This window comes from Lepidochelys kempii, chromosome 5 (assembly GCF_965140285.1).
Source record: "Lepidochelys kempii isolate rLepKem1 chromosome 5, rLepKem1.hap1, whole genome shotgun sequence".
Lineage (NCBI taxonomy): Eukaryota > Metazoa > Chordata > Testudines > Cheloniidae > Lepidochelys > Lepidochelys kempii.
Genome location: NC_136384.1, coordinates 1,808,935 through 1,830,953, shown reverse-complemented (window position 1 = coordinate 1,830,953; position 22,019 = coordinate 1,808,935). Strand labels below are relative to the sequence as shown.

The following is a 22,019-nucleotide window of genomic DNA, read 5'->3' as shown; positions in this document are numbered from 1 at the left end:
AGTGATATTTAAAAAGACACATTTTCTAGAACAATGGCTACACTCTTTCACAGTAAACCTTGCTGTTAACATTACATACACAGCACATGTGCTTTCGTTCCAAGGTCGCATTTTGCCTCCACCCACCACGTGGCTAGCCCCTCACCCCCCACCACCCCGGCTAACAGCGGGGAACATTTCTGTTCAGCCACAGGCAAACAGCCCAGCAGGAACGGGCACCTTTGCATGTCCCCTTAAGAAAAGCACCCTATTTCAACCAGGTGACCATGAATGATATCACGCTCCTGAGGATAACAGAGAGAGATAAAGAACGGATGTTGTTTGAATGCCAGCAAACATACACTGCAATGCTTTGTTCTACAATGATTCCCGGGTACATGCTACTGGCCTGATGTGGTAAAGTGTCCTATCATGGTGGGTGGAATAAGGCTGCCCTCCCCAGAAACCTTTTGCAAAGGCTTTGGGAGTACATCCTGGAGAGCTGCAAATGCCAGGGCAAATTAATCATTAAACATGCTTGCTTGCTTTTAAACCATGTATAGTATTTTAAAAAGTACACTCACCAGAGGTCCCTTCTACACCTGGCGGGTCCAGGAGGCAGCCTTGGGTGGATTCGGGGGGTACCGGCTCCAGGTCCAGGGTGAGAAACAGTTCCTGGCTGTCGGGAAAACCGGTTTCTCCGCTTGCTTGCTGTGAGCTATCTACAACTTCATCATCATCATCATCTTCCTCATCCCCAACACCTGCTTCTGTGTTGCCTCCATCTCCATTGAAGGAGTCAAACAACACGGCTGGGGTTGTGGTGGCTGAACCCCCTAAAATGGCATGCAGCTCATCATAGAAGCAGCATGTTTTGGGCTCTGACCTGGAGCGGCCGTTCACCTCTCTGGTTTTCTGGTAGGCTTGCCTCAGCTCCTTAAGTTTCACGCGGCATTGCTTCGGGTCCCTGTTATGGCCTCTGTCCTTCATGCGCTGGGAGATTTTGACAAATGTTTTGGCATTTCGAAAACGGGTACGGAGTTCTGATAGCATGGATTCCTCTCCCCAAACAGCGATCAGATCTGCTCTCTGCTTGGCCTGTGAACTCCTTGGGGCAGGGGACTGTCTAACCATGGGCTCGTGCAGTGATCTATACCGGTGCTGCCATAATACAGATAATACATCCCAACCATACTGGTGCCATCAGAGCTGCCCTTATTCTCTCCCCAATGGGCCCTGAGTTGCTATAATTAGCTGAGACACCTGCCAACCTGGCAGACATGGTGGCCTGGTTTCTTTGGCACTTGTGGCTGGTACATAATGGGGAGATTCATCCGATCGTGTAACCTGGGGTCACTACTGTTGCACCAAGGGGGAATTTTGCCCATTGGTTTGTTGTAATAACCTTTCCACCTGCGATAACTCAGGTCTCTCTCATCCCCTAAAAGTGTGGCTATTTAATGATTAATCTTTTCCCTTGGAGCTGTGGCTGCTGTCCTGAATTGTCTCCTTGTTTCAGGGATGATGCTAACAATTAGCAGCTGACCAAGGATCATCTCTCTCAGGCAATAATATCCCATCAACAATCTGAGCTAAGGGTTGTGATTTTCCTACCCATGGTAACATGGTAGTGTCCTCTGGGGGTTGGATCAGTCAGATGCAGCGCTGCAGCTCTCTCCATTGAACAGAACCAGCAGCTTACGAGGTGCCCAAAGAATGTGACTGTCTGCAGAGGGGTGGGGTGGGTCAGGGGGACCAGGTGTCAGTGTTTCTTTTGGGGTTTCATCACACTATTCTCATCTAATGCAAACACCTTCCCCATCTCGGGGTTAGTGAGCACATAATAATGAATTAATAAGACTTAGTGCTTATTTTATTATTGTTCATACATTTCTCCAAAGGTGTGCTGGCCCCTTGTCCGCCCACCTGTCCTTGGGGCCTGGCTGCAGTGACCCTGTGCTGCAGAGGCAGGAGCTGGCTTTGTGGATGGTGTATGTCCGCTGCTCCTTGGCAGCATGGCTCCGGAAGGAGTTGTGTTGCAACTGTCTGTCCTCCGGAGGCTATTCATTCACAGCTCAGTGTGGGGGATGGGTCCCCACAAGGGTTACTGCCACTGGAAGGATGCTGTGTAGAGAGGCCAGTCTCCATCCTGCCCCAACCACCAATGGGTTATTCCTGCAGTGCTGTGGACGGGGGGACTGTACCATGCGGCTTGCCCCTCACACTCATGCATTGGCATAGAGTCCCCCCTCACACGCAGATCGCAGGAGATGATCCAGCCCCCTGACATGGGTGGCTGCACGAGTCCAGTCTCATGCTAGGGTTCCGGGGACTGGTTTGTTGGATGGTGGAGCACGGATTTCTTGCACAGAGTCTGTGTTGTCTCTGTTATGCTGTCAGGCTCTGTCGGTGCATCACTCTTAGGGCTGAGATGTGTCTCTCTTCATGCATCCGGTGTCAGGCCTTAATTTGTGTAAAACTTAGCAAAACTGACTAGGGACCGAATGGCTAGGCAGCAGTTCTGCGGAAAAGGACCTAGGGGTGACAGTGGACGAGAAGCTGGATATGAGTCAGCAGTGTGCCCTTGTTGCCAAGAAGGCCAATGGCATTTTGGGATGTATAAGTAGGGGCATAGCGAGCAGATCGAGGGACGTGATCGTTCCCCTCTATTCGACATTGGTGAGGCCTCATCTGGAGTACTGTGTCCAGTTTTGGGCCCCACACTTCAAGAAGGATGTGGATAAATTGGAGAGAGTCCAGCGAAGGGCAACAAAAATGATTAGGGGACTGGAACACATGAGTTATGAGGAGAGGCTGAGGGAGCTGGGATTGTTTAGCCTGCAGAAGAGAAGAATGAGGGGGGATTTGATAGCTGCTTTCAACTACCTGAAAGGGGGTTCCAAAGAGGATGGCTCTAGACTGTTCTCAATGGTAGCAGATGACAGAACGAGGAGTAATGGTCTCAAGTTGCAGTGGGGGAGGTTTAGGTTGGATATTAGGAAAAACTTTTTCACTAAGAGGGCGGTGAAACACTGGAATGCGTTACCTAGGGAGGTGGTAGAATCTCCTTCCTTAGAGGTTTTTAAGGTCAGGCTTGACAAAGCCCTGGCTGGGATGATTTAACTGGGAATTGGTCCTGCTTTGAGCAGGGGGCTGGACTAGATGACCTTCTGGGGTCCCTTCCAACCCTGATATTCTATGATTCTATGATTCTATGAAAACCATTCAGTTCTCCACTCCCCCCAGGCAGCCACAGAAACTAATATCCACAAATTCCGCCCATTGGCCTGTTTAAGGCACTGCTGTCTGCGCTTTCATTTATAACTCCGACAAATTTCCGCTGTCCTCAGCCAGGTCTCGAATGTAACCTTTCATAAGACTTTTCCATGCAACAGCCCTACATTTAGAAGACTGGATGGACAATTATATTTATAGCTGCTTTTTGGCATGAGTTTAAAGTTATTCACTCCAGATGTTGTTCTGTGGTTTAGCTCCTAAATCTCTCTGCCTGAAAAAGCAGCCACTTTCCCAGAGACTCGGTTGCTGTGGTTAGACCAGGGCCTGGGCACTGGGCTACAGTTACATGTGGTTAGTTTCCAGTGAACGAAATGCTAGAGAGGGTTGTTTGTCATTGTTTTCAGCAGCAGTGACCTGGTAACCTGAAGCACAGACACCAGCACTGACTTTCATTCTTTCTTTCCAGTGACTCCAGTCATCTGGAGTACTGTGTCCAGTTTTGGGCCCCACACTTCAAGAAGGATGTGGAGGAATTGAAGAGAGTCCAGCAGAGGGCAACAAAAATGATTAGGAGGCTGGAGCACTGAGGGAACTGGGGTTATTTAGTCTGCAGAAGAGAAGAGTGAGGGGGGATTTGATAGCTGCTTTCAACTACCTGAAAGGGGGTTCCAAAGAGGATGGAGCTCGGCTGTTCTCAGTGGTAGCGGATGACAGAACAAGGAATAATGGTCTCACGTTGCAGTGGGGGAGGTCTAGGTTGGATATTTGGAAAAACTGAGGTCCCTTCCAACCCTGATATTCTATGATTCTGCGAAAAGGAGCTGCATGGCCTTAGAATTAGAAGGTCATTTCTGGCTGGGATCCGATGGGCAGCATGTAGCATGGCACGGTGCGGCTCTCCTCTCCAGCCGTAGGATTTCGCTGCATTTGCTTAAGCTGAGCTTGTTTGGCTTGTAGCTCGTTGAAGTTTGTTGCTTCTTTTTTTTTTTGATCGGCTCCCAGCAAGGGGGGGGCAAGCAGGGGCAAGGTGGGGAGAGAGTCAAGGGTGCACAGTGGGCCCATCACAGTCCCAGACTGCACACCGGGGTGATCTAGTCACATAGAGTGTTGGGGTTCTTAGGGATTGGTTTGTTTTGGCCTGTTTTGAAATGGGATTAGCTTGATTTTTGGCTTAATGTGAAAGACGGGGTGCTTATTTACCACGTGAAAGTTGGCAATGGTGATCTGGGAAGAGGCCCAGGGAACTAGCAGCCACTACTTGCAGTGAGCAGTATGTGGCTGCTGTGGATAGGGTCCCTGGGTTGGAACCCAGGATAGCAGGCACTCCCGGGTTCCTTCCCAGCCACCGGCAAAGTGGTGTAAACCCTGAGAAAGGGACAAGACTCCTTGGGGAGCCCAAGCAAAGGGCTGAGTTTACAGGGGCCAGGGTGGAAGACCCTGGTGAGGGTAGACAGACAGTTTTGTTGGACTCTGGGGTGCCAGGAGTGGGGAAAGGCCTGAATATGGCACTCAGCAGCTGGAGATACTCAAGAGGAGAGTGGGTGTCCGTCCCCCCTGGTTACAGGGATTCAGTTGAGTTATTTTAGTTTTTTGTTTATAGCACTCATCGGAGAGGTTTTCAGTGGCCCCTGTTCCTTGTTGGGCAAGGGAAAGCGGAGTCGTTAAAGCAAATGGTTGTCATTTGCTCTGTGAATTGGTGGTAGCTGCTATCTACAGGCAGTGACAAGTCTGGAACTCCCAAGAGAGGAATTTGAAGAAACGTGGGGGATGTTCCTTACTCCTACAAAACAATGTGCAATGCCAGTTCAGGAGCATCTGTTCAGCTTGGAAAAGGGTCATTGCTGGGAGTGGCACAGCTAGTTTGCTTTAGGAGCCACACCTCTTGGGCAAAAGATAACACACAAACTTCCAGCTCTTTAGACTTGTCCTGATCTCGAGAGTCATTGTGATATGGTTATTAACAGACCACGCTGGCTTGTGGAACACAATAGCAGATAACACACTGGCTGGTGTGCGTTGCTCCCTTGTGCTGGTAAAATAGGAACTGTTCACCTGGGTGTCATAGGCACTATACAGCTAATGGAGATTCTCTCTTTGCTCAAGTTGGGGAGCCTGTGCTTTCGGGTGGGATGGTGGAGATGGGTGAGGTGCCCGTTTGTCTTTTAACTTTTGCAATTGTACCTGCAGTGTCTGCACCCCTTCACACCACCCTTGCGAGTATTTCCAGTAGAGACCATAACAGTCTGGGCTGTTTCCAAAAGTGGCCTTTGATTTTGGTGGCCTTTGTTTTGGGGAGCAACATCTTGGGGTCCCAAAAACAGAATTCACTGTTCAACTTTGGCCTCTAGAAATAGCCATGATGTGCAGTGTTAAAGTTCCTATGGCAACCCAGGAAGCTTTCAGTCTGCTTTGGGCCCCGCCTGAGCAGTCGGTGCTGTGCCCAGAGGAGAGGGACCTAGACTCAGCTGTCCTTCCAGTCTGAGGTTCAGGCGGCCACTGCCTTTGTTTCTGGGGAAGGTTTACAAAGCCCTGCTGTTTTCTATTTCTACCGCACACCAAGGAAAGCACAACCCAAACGACGACTGTTGCCAGCTTCTGGCACTCTCTCCTAGTGAGCTTCTGCCTGAGGAATGGTTTCAGAGGGGCAGCCGTGTTAGTCTGTATCAGCAAAAACAACGAGGAGTCCTTTGGCACCTTGGAGATTAACAAATTTATTTGGGCATAAGCTTTTGTGGGCTAGAACCCACTTCATCAGATGCATGGAGTGAAAAATACAGTAAGCAGAATATATATTACAGCACATGAAAAGATGGGAGTTGCCTTTCCAAGTGGGGGGTCAGTGCTAATGAGTCAATTCAATTAAGGTGGAAGTGGCCTATTCTCAACAGTTGACAAGAAGGAGTGAATACCAAGAGAGGGGAAAAATCACTTTTGTAGTGCTAACAAGGCCAATGCAATCAAGGTGGCCAATTTCCAACAGTTGACAAGAAGGTGTGAGTATCAGCAGGGGGAAATTAGTTTTTGTGGTGACCCATCCACTCCCAGTCTTTATTCAGGACTAATTTGATGGTGTCCAGTTTGCAAATTAATTCCAGTTCTGCAGTTTCTCATTGGAGACTGTTTTTGAAGTTTTTATGTTGAAGAATTGCCACTTTTAAGCCTATTATTGAGTGTCCAGGGAGATTGAAGTGTTCTCCTATTGATTTTTGAATGTTACAATTCTTGATATCTGGTTTGTGTCCATCTATTCTTTTATTCCACTTCCTGGACACTACAGTGAAAATAAGCGATGGTCACATAAACACCATTGTATACTGGAAACCTACGGACCACTATTCTTACCTACATGCCTCCAGCTTTCATCCAGACCACAACACAATATCCATTGTCTACAACCAAACTCTAAGATACAACCGCATTTGCTCCATCCCCTCAGACAGAGACAAACACCTACAAGATCTCTATCAAGCGTTCTTCAAACTACAGTACCCACCTGGTGAAGTGAAGAAACTGATTGACAGAGCCAGAAGAGTACCCAGAAGTCACCTACTACAGGACAGGCCCAACAAAGAAAGTAACAGAATGCCACTAGCTGTCACCTTCAGCCCCCAATTAAAACCTCTCCAAAGCATCATCAAGAATCTACAACCTATCCTGAAGGACGATCCCTCACTCTCACAGACCTTGGGAGTCAAGCCAGTCCTCGCTTACAGACAGCCCCCCAGCCTGAAGCAAATACTCACCAGCAATTACACACCACACAACAAAAACACTAACCCAGGAACCTATCCCTGCAACAAACCCCACTGCCAACTCTGTACGCATATCTATTCAAGGGACACCATCACAGGGCCTAATCACATCAGCCACACTATCAGAGGCTCGTTCACCTGCACATCTACCAATGTGATATATGCCATCATGTGCCGCAATGCCCCTCTGCCATGTACATTGGTCAAACTGGACAGTCTCTACACAAAAGAATAAATATATATTCTGCTTACTGTATTTTACACTCCATGCATCTGATGAAGTGGGTTCTAGCCCACAAAAGCTTATGCCCAAATGAATTTGTTAGTCTCTAAGGTGCCACAAGGACTCCTCATTGTTTTTGCCTGAGGAATGGAGGTCTCTCTCCAATGAGATACCAGGCTCCTTCCTCTGGTGCTGCACACACACATTGAACTCCCAGCTTTCCCTGGAAATGCTGAATTCAGACCACATGTTTGAGGTGCATCTCCCTGTCAGAGCCTTTTTTCCCCAGAGGGAAGCTGTACACAGGCCTGGGTGACCTTGAGGATGGCCAAGCTGGTAGAGTAAGGAATGCAGCCCGGCTTCTTAGCTGCGCTGTGATCAGGATCCAGCGAAAGCGCAAAGGAGCTCTCCATATAGCCCTCTGCAGATCTGGCTCCTTCCTCCCCTTTGCAGTCCCAATGCAGGCTACTCCCAGTGGCCCTGAAGAGAAGGAGAGAGAGGAGTCCAGGAACTGGGAGCTTACTCTTGGACTCTGAAATGTCAGCAGGTGTCACAGCTTTTGCCGTGCTCCCTGCTCCGTATTGCCCTGTTCCTAGTCTACAGTTCCCGCTGTGGGGATATCAGCCAGCCCCCCTAACTCTCTGGGCTGCTCCCCAGCTTACAGTATCCTCCGCATAGATTCTCGCCTGGCATCCAGCTAGGCAGATCCTGCCCTCTGGGTAGGGCGCTGCTGGCTGCGGTCAACATCTCTGATGCTGCCCAGGTTCCTAAGTGTACGGTGTTGGGCACTGAGGATCTGGCAGAAGCACTGCCCATGCTTAGGCTGGGTTTCCTTTGTAAAGTCCTCTTCAGTAACAGCTCACTCTCCTGTGCCCGCGGCTTGTTTGAGCCTGGCTGTCTAACCACACAATGTTTGGTTGAATGACGCTGCTCTGGCAGTTCCGCAGAGCTGAATGTTGTTTCACTTTTCCCAAGCCCTGCCCACGCTCTGCTCCCGCATTTCTGTTGGTTTTTTGATTTTCTTAAGGTTTTACCATCTCTTATTTTCTTCATGATCATTTATCTCTTTGCAGCATTTACTGTGGGACTCAGCTCAGAATCCCCAAGGAGGGATTCAGAGCAGCCCTAACTGTATGAAAGGAATGCAGCAAGTGTTCTGAAATAGCCTTCTCTAGGTGTGTTGCTTAGATCTGCCCAGTGACTAGTGGGGAATGTTTTACGTAGGGGAGTGTGACTTAGTGGTTAGAGAAGGGGAACGGAAGCCAGGACGTATGTTTTCTATTCCTAACTCTGCCTTTGACTCCCTCTGTGAGCTTGAGAAGGTCATGCTAACTGCTCTGTGCCTCAGTTTCCCCATCGTAAAATGAGGCAAAAGAATTTTTCTGTCTCACTAAAGGGGTGTAAGGGTGAATGAATTACTATCTAAAGCATTTGAGTTCCTTGAATGAAAACATCTCTGTGAGCTGCTTGTTATTACACTGCTGATGCCCTGCCCTCCTACACACTCCAGTAATGGTGCAGAATTAACAATAGAGCTAGGGCACCAGCTTGTCAAGATTTTTGTGGAGGGAGGTTGGGAGCTTGAGTCTCACTTGTCTAGAACTAATCCTGAGCCTCCAGGGAAGCTAATGTGATGGGTAGGAGATCAGCCTGTCCTACTGATGCCATGCTGGGACCACAGTGAGGTATGTGATTGGAACGTGTTGGTGAATGAACGCCACATCACTGTGACACCAATGCTCAGCACTAGCATCATGGCAGGTGGGTGTCACACACCACTAAGCCTGGGCACTGGGGTTCTGGCACACAGCTTGGGTCTCCCTGGCATTACTCTCCTAAAAGTCCCCTCTTCCTGCTGCTCCTTGATGCTTGTAATTATTCATTCTCCTCCTCCTCAAATAGCTATTAAGTTCTCCTTTGCTGAAATCTAATGTGTGTGTTCTTCTCTACAGAGGAACAGAGGCACCTTCAGGCAAACAACCGGGACTTTAATCTGGAGTTCGAATATGCTGTAAGTAACAATCATATGTTTAATGCGGAACAATTGTCAGGGCTGCTTCATGGGACACCAGCTCACTTGCAAGTTTCCTTCCAATCGGAAGTGTATTGTGGGTATGTGGATTTGTTATGGTAGGGTCACTCGTGCACATGCTGGGGAGAGCTTTGTAAACAAAGTGCTGAAGTCTGTTTTGAAAAAAAAATTGTATAAAAATGTCTTGGACTTTATCAAAAGATCTAAATGAGGCTGGTCAATGTCTGTCCCTGGCAGCCTTTCAGTAATGACATATGAGTGCACAGGAAAACCTGCTTGTTCATTAGAGTCAGGTTTCAGAGTAACAGCCGTGTTAGTCTGTATTCGCAAAAAGAAAAGGAGTACTTGTGGCACCTTAGAGACTAACCAATTTATTTGAGCATGAGCTTTCGTGAGCTACAGCTCACTTCATCGGATGCATACTGTGGAAAGTGTAGAAGATCTTATTATATACACACAAAACATGAAAAAATACCTCCTCCCACCCCACTCTCCTGCTGGTAATAGTGATCACTTTAGATAAGCTCTTACCAGCAGGAGAGTGGGGTGGGAGGAGGTATTTTTTCATGCTTTGTGTGTATATAATAAGATCTACACTTTCCACAGTATGCATCTGATGAAGTGAGCTGTAGCTCACGAAAGCTTATGCTCAAATAAATTGGTTCGTCTCTAAGGTGCCACAAGTCCTCCTTTTCTTTTGTCATTAGAGTCAGGCACTGGAAGTTTCATCTCTGGCATCTGTTCTGCAAGCAGGGCACTAATAAAGGACCTGATCCTGCAAAATCATACCCTAGTGACTTCATACCTGCAGCTAGGCTCATTGAGCTCACTCAGTTAAAGATACTTGTTTGTAGGACTGGGCCCCAAGACTTTACAATAAGTTTCATGCTCACGGCAGCATGAACTGGATATTTTTCATTGGTTCTTTTTCATGCCTGGACCAAACCAAACACTTGGGAGACTTGCATGGGACATGACCACTGCATGCACATTGAACGCACAATGTGTGCACAGGGTGAAATATGCAGGGGGCTAGGGCAAGGCCTTTATACCACTTCAGTTCTTCAGTCTTGGTGATATGGGATTGGGAAGGTGCATTTTATGCATGTGGGGCCTGGCAATGCAGGACTGGATGTGCGTTCTCAGCTTACGGTGCTTGGCGATCCAGGATTGGGAGGATGCCAGGCTGGGACAGGACACTGTGCTCACGGGGCTGGGATGAGGATGTAGGAGGGAGGGAGGCTGTCCTGTCTGTCCTAATGGCCTCCCCCACATGCTCTGACGAGAAGTGAAAGGGGTGACCTTTGCTGGCCCGATCCTCCTTTTCCTCCACCCCCACCCCGAGTTCAGAAGTGTGTGTTTGTGCCTGCCTGTCTTTGTGGGGAGCATACTTCTCTGGTTCTGACTCCCGGTCCATGTAGAGTCATCAATAGGATTAACTTCTATAGATCCCTGGTTCCCAGCATGCCAGTTGCACGTCTGTAGATTTGCAAATAGCCGAGGGCAGGGAGAGAGAGTGTGAATCTCTGGAGAGCTGCCATGAGAGTCCATTGGGTTAGGTGTGGAGGTGCACACTGGTAAGCAGATGGCTGCAATATCATCTGTTAAATGTGGCCGTGAATTTCTGTAGCCCTGCCCCAGACATTAGTCTGACATGTCACATGGCCCAGCATCCCTGGAGCCCAGCATAGACTGAAGCTGAGAAATTCTAGAAGAATGTCTAGAAAGCCCAAGCCCTGGAGCATGCCAGAGTGGGGGAAACCATAAAGCTGTCCCAAAACCATGCTAGCACAGTCTGACTTGCACAGAGCTGCACATCATGCCCTGGGCTTTTTATTTCCAAATAAGTCCTGGTAAGTTTTCCGTTCAGTACATTCATACTGGCAGGATGGATGGAAAAGAGCTGGCCTAGCCCAAAGTGACTTCAGACCCTATTTTTATTGGCATCTTGGGTGTGGCTGGAAACTCCAAGGAGGACAGAGAGGCTCCTGGCTCCTTCCCCACATACTTTACACTTTATATTGTTTGCAGTGTAGTTGTAGCCATGTGGGTCCCAGGATGTTAGAGACAAGGTGGATGAGGGAATGTCTTTTATTGGACCAACTTCTGTTGGTGAGGGAGATCAGCTTTCAAGCTGCACAGAGCTCTTCTTCAGGACTGTTCCAGCTAAATACGAGATGGAACAAATTGCTTAGCATAAGCAGTTAACACACATTCTAAGGCGCCCGTCAAGGTGAAGCCGCCCATTAACACCCCTGCGGTCATAGGGGTGCTTCTAAACTAAAAAAGGGGGGCTTCTAAACTTTTCATGAGTAGGAACAGGAGCCTGCAATCCAGGTAAAGAATCAAATCCTGGCCTCTTGGGTGGGTACAGATGGTACAGACTTCAAAGAGAAACAGCAAAACTAAAATTCATTTGAAGATTTAACACCATTAATTTGGGCTTGAATGGGGACTGGGAGTGGCTGGCTCATTACAAAAGCAGCTTGGCTTCTCCTGGAATTGACACCTCCTCATCTGTTATTGGGAGTGGACTACATCCACCCTGATCGAATTGGCCCTGTCAGCACTGGTTCTCCACTTGTGAGGTAACTCCCTTCATGTGTCATTATATAATGCCTGCATCTGTAATTTCCACTCCATGCATCTGAAGAAGCGGGGTTTTACCCATAAAAGCTTATGCCCAAATAAATCGGTCAATCTTTAAGGTGCCAGCGGACTCCTCGTTGTTTTTGTGGATACAGACTAACACGGCTCCCTCCTGATCCTGAATACCGTGACGCTGCAGCAGCCAGGGTGCAGTGCTGAGGGGAGGAGCCTGGGGACCCTGCCTGCCACAGAGCACTGCTCCGGGGTCATGCAAGAGCGGGCTGAACGGGAGCCAGACAATGCACTGTGGGTCTGCGATTGCGTGGGCCTAGGGATGCAGAAAGGCGGCAGCAGCTGCTGCTAAGGTCACTGGGCGACAGCATATGCAGCCCAGAGCTCCTGGCTTTTATGTTTATGCCACATGATCTGTTCATGGAGTGAACACAACAGGTTGAACTGAGGAAGCTTCACTGTGCCATTCAGCTGCTTGGGGCCAGTGGGCTCCACAGCTGGCATGGGCACCTTCAGGGAGGACCAGAGGGTAGTAGCCATTCCTCCCTGTGGCCCATATTGGCTGGCCCTGGTGTTGGCTCTCGAGCCCAGGAGTTTTACCAGCTCTCTGGGAACAAGAAAAGTTGCACTGGAAGCTTCTGCGTGAGAGAAGGGCCAGCTAGGACAGACTAGAATGAAACCTGGTAATTCAGCAAAGAGCTTAAGAAGAGTTGTAGCAGTGGGCTTCCTGTTTGAAGTTTGCAGCCGTGGGCAGGGTTCATTTGACTCTTTTATAGCTTAATAGGGCCATAAATTACAGTTATAGACTAGGTTCTGTGTCTGGTCTGGGAGCACAGCCCGCAAGACGGTCATGGTTTCCCAGGGGCAGCGTGTTCTCCCCAAGGAGTTGAGAGAGGTTAGAGGAGGAACTGTGCAAATATGGATTTGAGGGATTGTTGTATTCCAGACAAACACCCGAGTTGTATGGGGGCAGATGGCGGTCGGTGGGTTTAAGCCCTTCATCAATTGGAATGGTTTCTCCTGGCCTGACATCCCCAGAACAAAGACTGAGCAAAGGGTGGGAATGCCTTGTCCTTGTTTAGACTTATTGAGGGCTGGGCAGCTGGACTGTGCTGCAAAGCCAAGCCTGAGGTGGGTATCCTGTAGTTATCTCCCTTCCGCAGCGTGTTCTCCTCCTCCACGCTCTGTGGAACAGTCATGCAGGAAGATGTGAGTGAGGAGCCGAGGAGGGTGAGAAATTCAGCTGCATGTGGAGCAAGACCAGACTGTTTGCAGAGTCATAATACTGGGCCATCCTAACGTCAGTCAAGACTCCTCCATAGTCTCAAAAGAGCTGTCAGGAATGGGATTTCCCACTGTTTCAGACAGGCCCCATTAACATACCCAAGGGAGCGTAAATAAACCTGTTGCACTTGGACTTGCAGAAAACTTTTGGTCACCCATCCCCCCACAGATCATCTTCACTCCCAGGAAACGTGGCAAGAGGGCAATCTACTGGCAGGGCCCTGGGGGCTTCAGCTACTGGAATGGTGCAAACCCCAGCAGGGGATGGGAGTACGGTACAAGGCAGGACTTAATTAGGACTGATGGAGTGAAATTAAGGAAGAGAAAAAATAGGTTGACTATGAAGGAAAACCTCCTACGAGGGAGGTGGATCAGCCTGGGCATGTGTCATTCAAAGGAGAGGTGGAACGGGAAGGCCCACCCATCGGTTATGTGGTAGACCCAGGCCAGATGGGTACAGCAGAGTAGCCTTATAGGGATCCAGGAAGTGGGCAGGCGAAGCCCGCCCACTGCTAAAGGATCCCCCCCCAGCCTAAGGGGGGGATCCACAGGACCTGGGAAACCAAATAATTACGGGGGACAACTAATGAACAACAGGGACGGGAGTGTGGTCAAAGGGTCAAACGAAGGGAACAGGACGGGGACACCGAGCAGAGTACAGCAGAGTAGCAGAAGGCAGATATAGTGGCCACTAGATTAACAGGTTTCTGTTCCCTGACTGACCAGAGCAGGGGCTGCTCCAGGCTAATGAGAACACCTGACTCCAATTAACCTGCAAAGAGTCAGGTGAGGCCATTAAGCTAATGTGACCACCTGACTCTAATTAAGGCCCCTCTGATAACATAAAAGGGCTCACTCCAGTCAGGCAGGGATGAGCCAGGGGAGAGGAAGTGTGGCTGAAGGGCTGGTTAATGAAGATAACCTCAAGTCTCACTAGTAAGGGAGAAGCAGGAGAGCTGTAGGGAAGTGGCCCAGGGAAATGTAGTAACTCTGGCAGTGAAAGGTTGGCTGCCAACAGCTGCTACCATTAGGGTCCATGGGCCAGAACCCGGAGTAGAGGCCGGGCCCGGGTTCCCCCCAACCCACCACTACAGAAACACCTCCTGGGAGGGGAAAACAGGCCCCTGTCAGGACAGGAAGCTGAACGGTTTTGGCATGAGGCCGTAGGAGCAACAGAGACTGTGGGAATTCTCTCACCAACCTCCATTGCTGGCTTATGATGAAAAGGGCTCAGTAGACTGTATCCCTGGCCCTAGAGAGAGAAGGGCTACGTGGAGGGTTGCAGTGAGCCTCTGGGAAGCTAGCATAAACCGCCTGGAAGGGCGGGGCCCTCGGGGACGAGGTTGGAGCTCTGCCACAGGACGTTTAACACTAGACGGGACTAAGCCCTGCACAAGGTGCTAGTGACCAGCCGCAGCAAGTGGGCGTTTAGAGAGGGCGTGTGAGAGCCGATGCACCTAACAAGTGTTCTCTAAACGTAGGCCAGTAAAGATAACGCAGGCAGACGTCCAGCAGCAGAGTGGGGGGTATCCCGGTTATTGCACTGAACGCAGCATGTAGGATTCCCTGCCGTGTGGGTAGGTGGCATAAGTGCGCACTTGGTGCAAGCAACTCTCATTCCTCCGAGACCGTGTTCGGGCGCTTGAGACCAGAGTGGTTGAGCTGGACAAGCTAAGGGAGACAGAGAGGTACCTAGATGAGACTTTCTGGGACACAGTTGGGTGGTCCCATCCCCAGACTGCCAGCCTCAGAAAACTCAGTAATAATGCATATTGATTGGGATCATGGTACCTTAGGACAGGCTGCAGAGAGAAAATTTCTAAACACCATTAATGACCATGACCTGGAGTAGCCAGTCCTGGAACCCGCAGAGGCCGTTCTTGATTTAGTTCTCAGTGGAGCCCAGGATCAGGTCCAAGAGGTGAACAGAGCTGAACGGCTCGGTAATAGCGACCATAATGGAATTAAATTTGAACATCCTTGGTGGGGGAAATACCGAGAAAACCCTCCTTTTGATAGATCAATGCTACTGTGGTGGAACTGCGCAAAAATGAGGAGGCCAGGTAAACAGAAATTAAAATGAACAGTCACAAGAGCGAAATGCCTGGAAGCTGCATGGAAACTTTTAAAAAACACAATAATAGAGGCTCAAACGAAATGTATACCCCAAATTAAAAAAACAGTGAGGACCAAAAAATGCCCTCCCCTCCACCCCTGGCTGAACAATAGAATAAAAGAGGCAGTTAGTGACACAAAGACATCCTTTAAAGATTCAAAGTCAAGTCAGATGGAATCATAGAATCATAGAATATCAGGGTTGGAAGGGACCCCAGAAGGTCATCTAGTCCAACCCCCTGCTCAAAGCAGGACCAATTCCCAGTTAAATCATCCCAGCCAGGGCTTTGTCAAGCCTGACCTTAAAAACCTCTAAGGAAGGAGATTCTACCACCTCCCTAGGTAACGCATTCCAGTGTTTCACCACCCTCTTAGTGAAAAAGTTTTTCCTAATATCCAATCTAAACCTCCCCCACTGCAACTTGAGACCATTACTCCTCGTTCTGTCATCTGCTACCATTGAGAACAGTCTAGAGCCATCCTCTTTGGAACCCCCTTTCAGGTAGTTGAAAGCAGCTATCAAATCCCCCCTCATTCTTCTCTTCTGCAGGCTAAACAATCCCAGCTCCCTCAGCCTCTCCTCATAACTCATGTGTTCCAGTCCCCTAATCATCATAATAATCATGGAGGAAAATAGAAAGGAGCATAACCTCTGGCAAGGCAAGTGTAAAAGTATAATTAGGCAGGCTTAAAAGAATTTGAAGAGCAGCTAGCAAAAGATACAGAAGCTAACAGCAATTGTATTTAAATGGATCAGAAGCAGGAAGCCTGCCAAACTGTCAGTGGGGCACCTGGACGATGGAGGTGCTGAAGGAGCACTCATTGAAGATGAGGCCATTGTGTAGAAGCTAACAGAATTCTTTGTACTGGTCTTCATGGCTGAGGATGTGAGGGAGATTCCCACACCTGAGCCATTCTTTTTAGGTGACAGATCTGAGGAGCTGCCCCAGACGGAGGTGTCAGTAGAGGAGGTTTTGGAACAAACTGATAGATTACGCAGTAAAAGTCACCAAGCCCAGATGGTATCACCCAAGAGTTCTGAAGGAACTCAAATGTGAAATTTCAGAAGTACTAACTGTGATAGGGAACCTATCGCTTTAATCAGCCTAGCGTCCAATCAGATTCACAGTCCATTGTGGTCAATTTCATGGTCACAGGATTTTAAAAATGTATGTATGTAACCATGAGGGTCCCAACCCAAAAGGGAGTTGGGGGGGTCACAAAGTTGTTGGGGGCTTGTGGGATTGCCACTCTCACTTCTTCGCTGCCTTCAGAGCAGCTGGGCAAGGAACCCGGAGGTGGGTGTGATCTCCCCTCGAGAGCAGCCCGTGCAGGTGAAGAGGAATCCTGTCCTGCGCCAGCCCCACTGAGACTAGCAGCTGGAGCCCAGTGCACAGTAAGAGCCCGTGGCTGGGGTACTCCCAGTCCCCAGCCATCCAGTAGCTAGATTTCACTGGGAAGATCTGATTGCACAGTCCGTGATCTGTTTTTCACGGCCATGAATTTGGTTGGCCCTACAGATGACTGGTGGATAATTAATGTAATGCCAATTTTTAAAGAAGCCACCAGAGGTGATCCTAACAATTACAGACTGGTAAGCCTCACTTCAGTCCCAGGCAAACTGGTTGAAACTATAGAAAAAAACAGAATTATAAGACACAGAGATGAATATATGTTGGGGAAGAGTGAACACAACTTTTATAAAGGGAAATCATGCTTCACCAATCTGTTAGAATTCTTTGAGGGGATCAACAAACATGGACAAGGGGGATCCAGTGGATATAGTGTACTTGGACTTTGAGAAAGCCTTTGACAAGGTCCCTCACCAAAGGCTCTTAAGAAAGTAAGCTGTCATGGGATAAGAGGAAGGTCCTCTCATGGATTGATAACTGGTTAAAAGATAGGAAACAAAGGGTAGGATTAAATGGTCAGTTTTCAGAATGGAGAGAGTTAAATAGTGGCATCCCCCAGGGGTCTATTCTGGGACCAGTCCTATTCAACATATTCATAAATGATTTGGAAAAAGGGCTAAGCAGTGAGGTGGCAAACAGTGAGATGATATAAAACTACTCAAGATAGTTAAGTCCCAGGCAGACTGCGAAGAGCGACAAAAGGCTCTCTCAAACCTCAGTGACTACCAGAGGTCGATTATGATTTACTGAGTCCGTGGCCACAAATAACATTTGGGCCCCTCACACTCTGGGGTTCTAGGGGTGTCAGAACGGGGGGGGCTATGGCCCCATGCACTTTTTAACATGGGCAGGCAGAAAACTCAGCCTCTGCTAGCGGCGCCAGCCTCTTCCCGGTGGGAGAGGGCTGAGTTGGGCCGTAGCTGCCCCCACCATGGGGCCCTGCTCCTCTTCACTTCCCCCAGGCCCGTAAGAGCCATCCAGAGAGCCTGGGCCACTGTGGGGAGCTCCGGACCCTCCACCTGTCCGAGGTGGCATGCCCCAGGGGGCAAGGACATGGGCTGGGTGCTGCTTTTGGGCACCCTGGCTCCCCGCCTAGGACAGGTGGAGGGTGTGGGGCTCTCCACAGCAGCCCAGGCTCCCTGGGCAGCTCTTACCTTGATCCAGCTCCAGCTTCTGGCCTGGCTGGGGTCTCTGGGGGAAGAGGAGGAGCAGGGGGTGGGACCCTGCCTGAAAGAGGAAGAGCAGGAGTGGGGCCACAGTTCTGGCGCTGGTGGCCCTCACCCCTTCTACACAGCTTCTGGCACGCCTGGGCCCCTCAAATTGGATGGGGTCCCATGGACCTGTGCGTTAATCCACCATTGGTGATGGCAACAAAATGGCGGATGAAATTCAGGGTTGATAAATGTAAAGGAATGCACATTGTAAAACATAATTCCAACTATACCTATGAAATGACAAGGTCTAAATTAGTTGTTACCACTAAAGAAAGAGATCTTGGAATCACTGTGGACAGTTCTCTGAAAACATCCACTCAGTGTGCAGCATTAGTCAAAAAAAGCTAACTGGATATTAGGAACAATTAGGGAAGTGCTAGATAATAAGACAAAAAATATCACAATGCCTCTATATAAATCAGTGATATGCCCACACCTTGAATACTACATGCAGTTCTGGGTTCTGGGCAGCCCATCTTTTAAAAAAGATATATTTGAGTTGGAATAAATAAAGAGAAGGGCAATAGGAATGATTAGGGGATTGAACAACTTCCATATGAGGAGAGATTAATAAGAGTGGGACAGTTCAGCTGGGAAAAGAGGCGACTAAGGGAGGATATGAGAGAGGTCTGTAAAATCATGACTGGTGTGCAGAAAGTGAATAAGCAAGTGTTATGTTACCCTTCATGTAACATAAGAACCCAGCATCACCTAATGAAATGAATAGGCAGCAGGTTTAAAACAAACAAAAGGAAGTATTTCTTCACACAGCGTACAGTCAACCTGCGGAACTCCTTGCTAGGGGATGTTGTGAAGTGCAAAACTATAACTGGGCTCAAAAAAGAACTAGATCAGTTCCTGGAGGATAGGTCCGTCAATGGCCATTAGCCAAGACGGTCAGGGACACAATCCCATGTCTTGGGTGTCCCCATATCTCTGACTGCCAGAAGCTGGGACTGGATGACAGGGGATGGATCACTTGATAAATTGCCCTGTTTTGTTCATTCCCTCTGAAACACCTGGCACTGGCCACTGCTGGAAGACAGGATACTGGGTAGATGGACTCTTGGTCTGACCCAGCATGGCCATTGTTCTGTTTTTATGTGCTGTAGGGACTATCCTGCATTAGCTTCAGGGACGTGGGCTGGAGGATCTGGTAGGTCTCTTCCGTCTCTCTGTGTAAATGGTGACGGTACCCACTGGAGGGGAGACAACAAAGTACTTCTTATCCAGATAGTGTAGTGCCCCTTACCCAAATCCTGGAAGGAAGTCCTAATGTTACCAACAGCAGGGAGGCCTTTTGCTGCTGTACAGGGGTAGGGGTTCCTGCAAACAAAGGTAGTACCATTTAGAGTGAATGGGCTGGCTCTGGGCATGGCTGAGCATGGCAGTGGTTTGTGGGATTCGTTGCAAAGACACAGGTTCATCATGAGACTTGTGCCCCCAAACTGGCCCAGGCCTGACATCTCTTTGGCCTTATGCTGCACAATGAGAGATCAGTGGCTTGAAATAACTAAAGCAAACCAAATTGTGTGTCGTGTCAACTGCAGAATTAAAAACAAACAGACATGCTTTATCCTGGCACCAACTAGGGGAAACATAATGCCACGTATGATCCCACCCTAGTTAGAAGTCAAGGTGATTCTGCGGAAAAGGACCTAGGGGTGACAGTGGACGAGAAGCTGGATATGAGTCAGCAGTGTGCCCTTGTTGCCAAGAAGGCCAATGGCATTTTGGGATGTATAAGTAGGGGCATAGCGAGCAGATCGAGGGACGTGATCGTTCCCCTCTATTCGACATTGGTGAGGCCTCATCTGGAGTACTGTGTCCAGTTTTGGGCCCCACACTTCAAGAAGGATGTGGATAAATTGGAGAGAGTCCAGCGAAGGGCAACAAAAATGATTAGGGGTCTGGAACACATGAGTTATGAGGAGAGGCTGAGGGAGCTGGGATTGTTTAGCCTGCAGAAGAGAAGAATGAGGGGGGATTTGATAGCTGCTTTCAACTACCTGAAAGGGGGTTCCAAACAGGATGGCTCTAGACTGTTCTCAATGGTAGCAGATGACAGAACGAGGAGTAATGGTCTCAAGTTGCAGTGGGGGAGGTTTAGATTGGATATTAGGAAAAACTTTTTCACTAAGAGGGTGGTGAAACACTGGAATGCGTTACCTAGGGAGGTGGTAGAATCTCCTTCCTTAGAGGTTTTTAAGGTCAGGCTTGACAAAGCCCTGGCTGGGATGATTTAACTGGGAATTGGTCCTGCTTTGAGCAGGGGGTTGGACTAGATGACCTTCTGGGGTCCCTTCCAACCCTGAGATTCTATGATTCTATGATGACTTGAGGTAGAAAGTAGCCTGAATGAAATAGACTTCAGGGATCCTTAGCACGGGAGTTAAAAATAGAGAAATTTGTCTCTCGTCTGCAGAAAGAAAGGGTCAGATCCCAATGCCGTGTTTACTCAGTTCTCACATGGGCCAATTCCTATTGACAGCAGAAAGGGTTTTTCCCACATAAGGATTGAGTGAAAATGAAATGACGAGCTCAGGGCTTGATCCAGTGAGATTCAAGAGACTTTATTAAGGTTCATTTTGGAGGCAGCTTAGCCCCGCTGCCACTTTCCTGGTACAATGTCAGTGTGGATTCCTCCAGGGTGGACCTCCCCACCCCACACACCCCCTTTGAGCACCAGCTGATGGGCCTGTCTCATGATTGTTGTGACTTGGTTGTATAGAGCGCATGGAGGAGGAAATCTGTTTTGCAGGATTTTAGTGTTTGCTCTGACTCAGATTCTCCTTCCAGTTCTCCGACTTCACTTTGGAATTCAGCACAGCTGTGTGGAGACGTCACTGGGGGCTGCAAAAACAGTTCTGAAATTGGGTATCCAAGAACTGGAAAGGAAATGCAGGGCCCCTGAGGCAAAGGCAAATTTCAGCTTGGGTCAGGAACTGTTTCTAATGTTAGATCAGTAATGAACATGGAGCCCTCAATGTACACCCCGTAGCCAGTGTCTGTCCATCTGTCCCTCTGGAATCTGGGCTCTGTTTCTGTATTCCCACATCACCTGATAAGGCCTCTAGAGAAGTCCGAGGGAGCCTTGTAACTGCCTGTGATAACTACACGTGGCACTGGGCCCGAGCCGCAGCTGGGGTGTCTCATCTCCGTGCACTGCTGTGGGAAGCAGGAGCAGAGCCAACACTCTCAGGACGCTAACACTGCTTCCTGTGCCTCTGCGCCGCGATTCCCAAATGGGAGCAAGATGAGACTTCCACATGGGTCACCCTTGGCGTGTGCAAGCCGGCCACAGCGTGTGCCCTTGGGTCCAGCACTGAGCCTGAAAATGCTGGGGAGCTATGGGCGCTGCGTCTGTGACACCCCCATCCCCGACGACTAGTTGTGGGGAAAGTGGCCGGGAAGCCAAGACTTCTGGCACACTCTGCGCTGGAAAGGCAGGCTATCGAGCAGTTACAGCAGAGGGCAGACATCTCTTTCCGTGTCTAGGAAGGAGTCTAGTTGTCACAGCAGGAGCCTAGGAAACGGGGCACTCTTGGGATTTGTTTGTGGTGCTGGGATGGGTTGGGGGGCATGTGGCCTCATAGTTAGAACAGGCGACTGGGAGACAAGGCTCCTACATTCTACTCCTGGCCCCATCACTGACTGACTTTGTGACCTTGGACAAGTAGCACCGCTTCTGTGTGCCTCGGTTTCCCCCTCTGTAAAATTAAGATAATACTAATACCTCTTTGGGTGATTGCACAGGTTAACTAGTGTTTGTAAAGCACATTGAGATCCTCAGGTGAAAGGTCCGCTATAAATACAAAGTGTAGGCAGTACATTTTCCAAAGGATTTTCCTGGACACTCAACGTGTGATTAGAATGTAGAACTCGCTGCCATAGGATGACAGTAAAGCAAAGAATTTAGCTAAATCGAAAGAGGTTTTGGATGGTTACATTATAACAAAAATTCCCAGAGTTATAAAAGTCTATGTTAAAAGACTTTTTGAAAGGGAGATAAAACCTGCTCCTTCAGGTTTTAGGCCAATCTCTATTATGAATTAGGATGAGACCTTCATGGGGTCAGATTATCACAAATCTACCCACAGTGGGGTTTCTTGAACCTTCCTTTGACGTGTCTGATGCTGGACATTCTCAGGGGCTGGCCTCGATGGACCT

At 48.9% G+C, this 22,019-nt stretch overlaps 1 protein-coding gene across 3 annotated transcripts in view; it reads left to right on the top strand.

Annotated features, from left to right (window-relative positions):
- The window catches only part of LOC140911063 (phospholipid-transporting ATPase ID), a 131,017-nt gene that overhangs the window by 23,046 nt on the left and 85,952 nt on the right, over window positions 1-22,019 (top strand). For all 3 annotated transcript variants that reach the window (XM_073343294.2, XM_073343293.2, XM_073343296.2), the window contains exon 3: window positions 9,144-9,202. In XM_073343294.2, coding sequence (XP_073199395.1) covers window positions 9,144-9,202 — 59 coding nt within the window. The remainder of the gene's footprint in view (window positions 1-9,143; window positions 9,203-22,019) is intronic.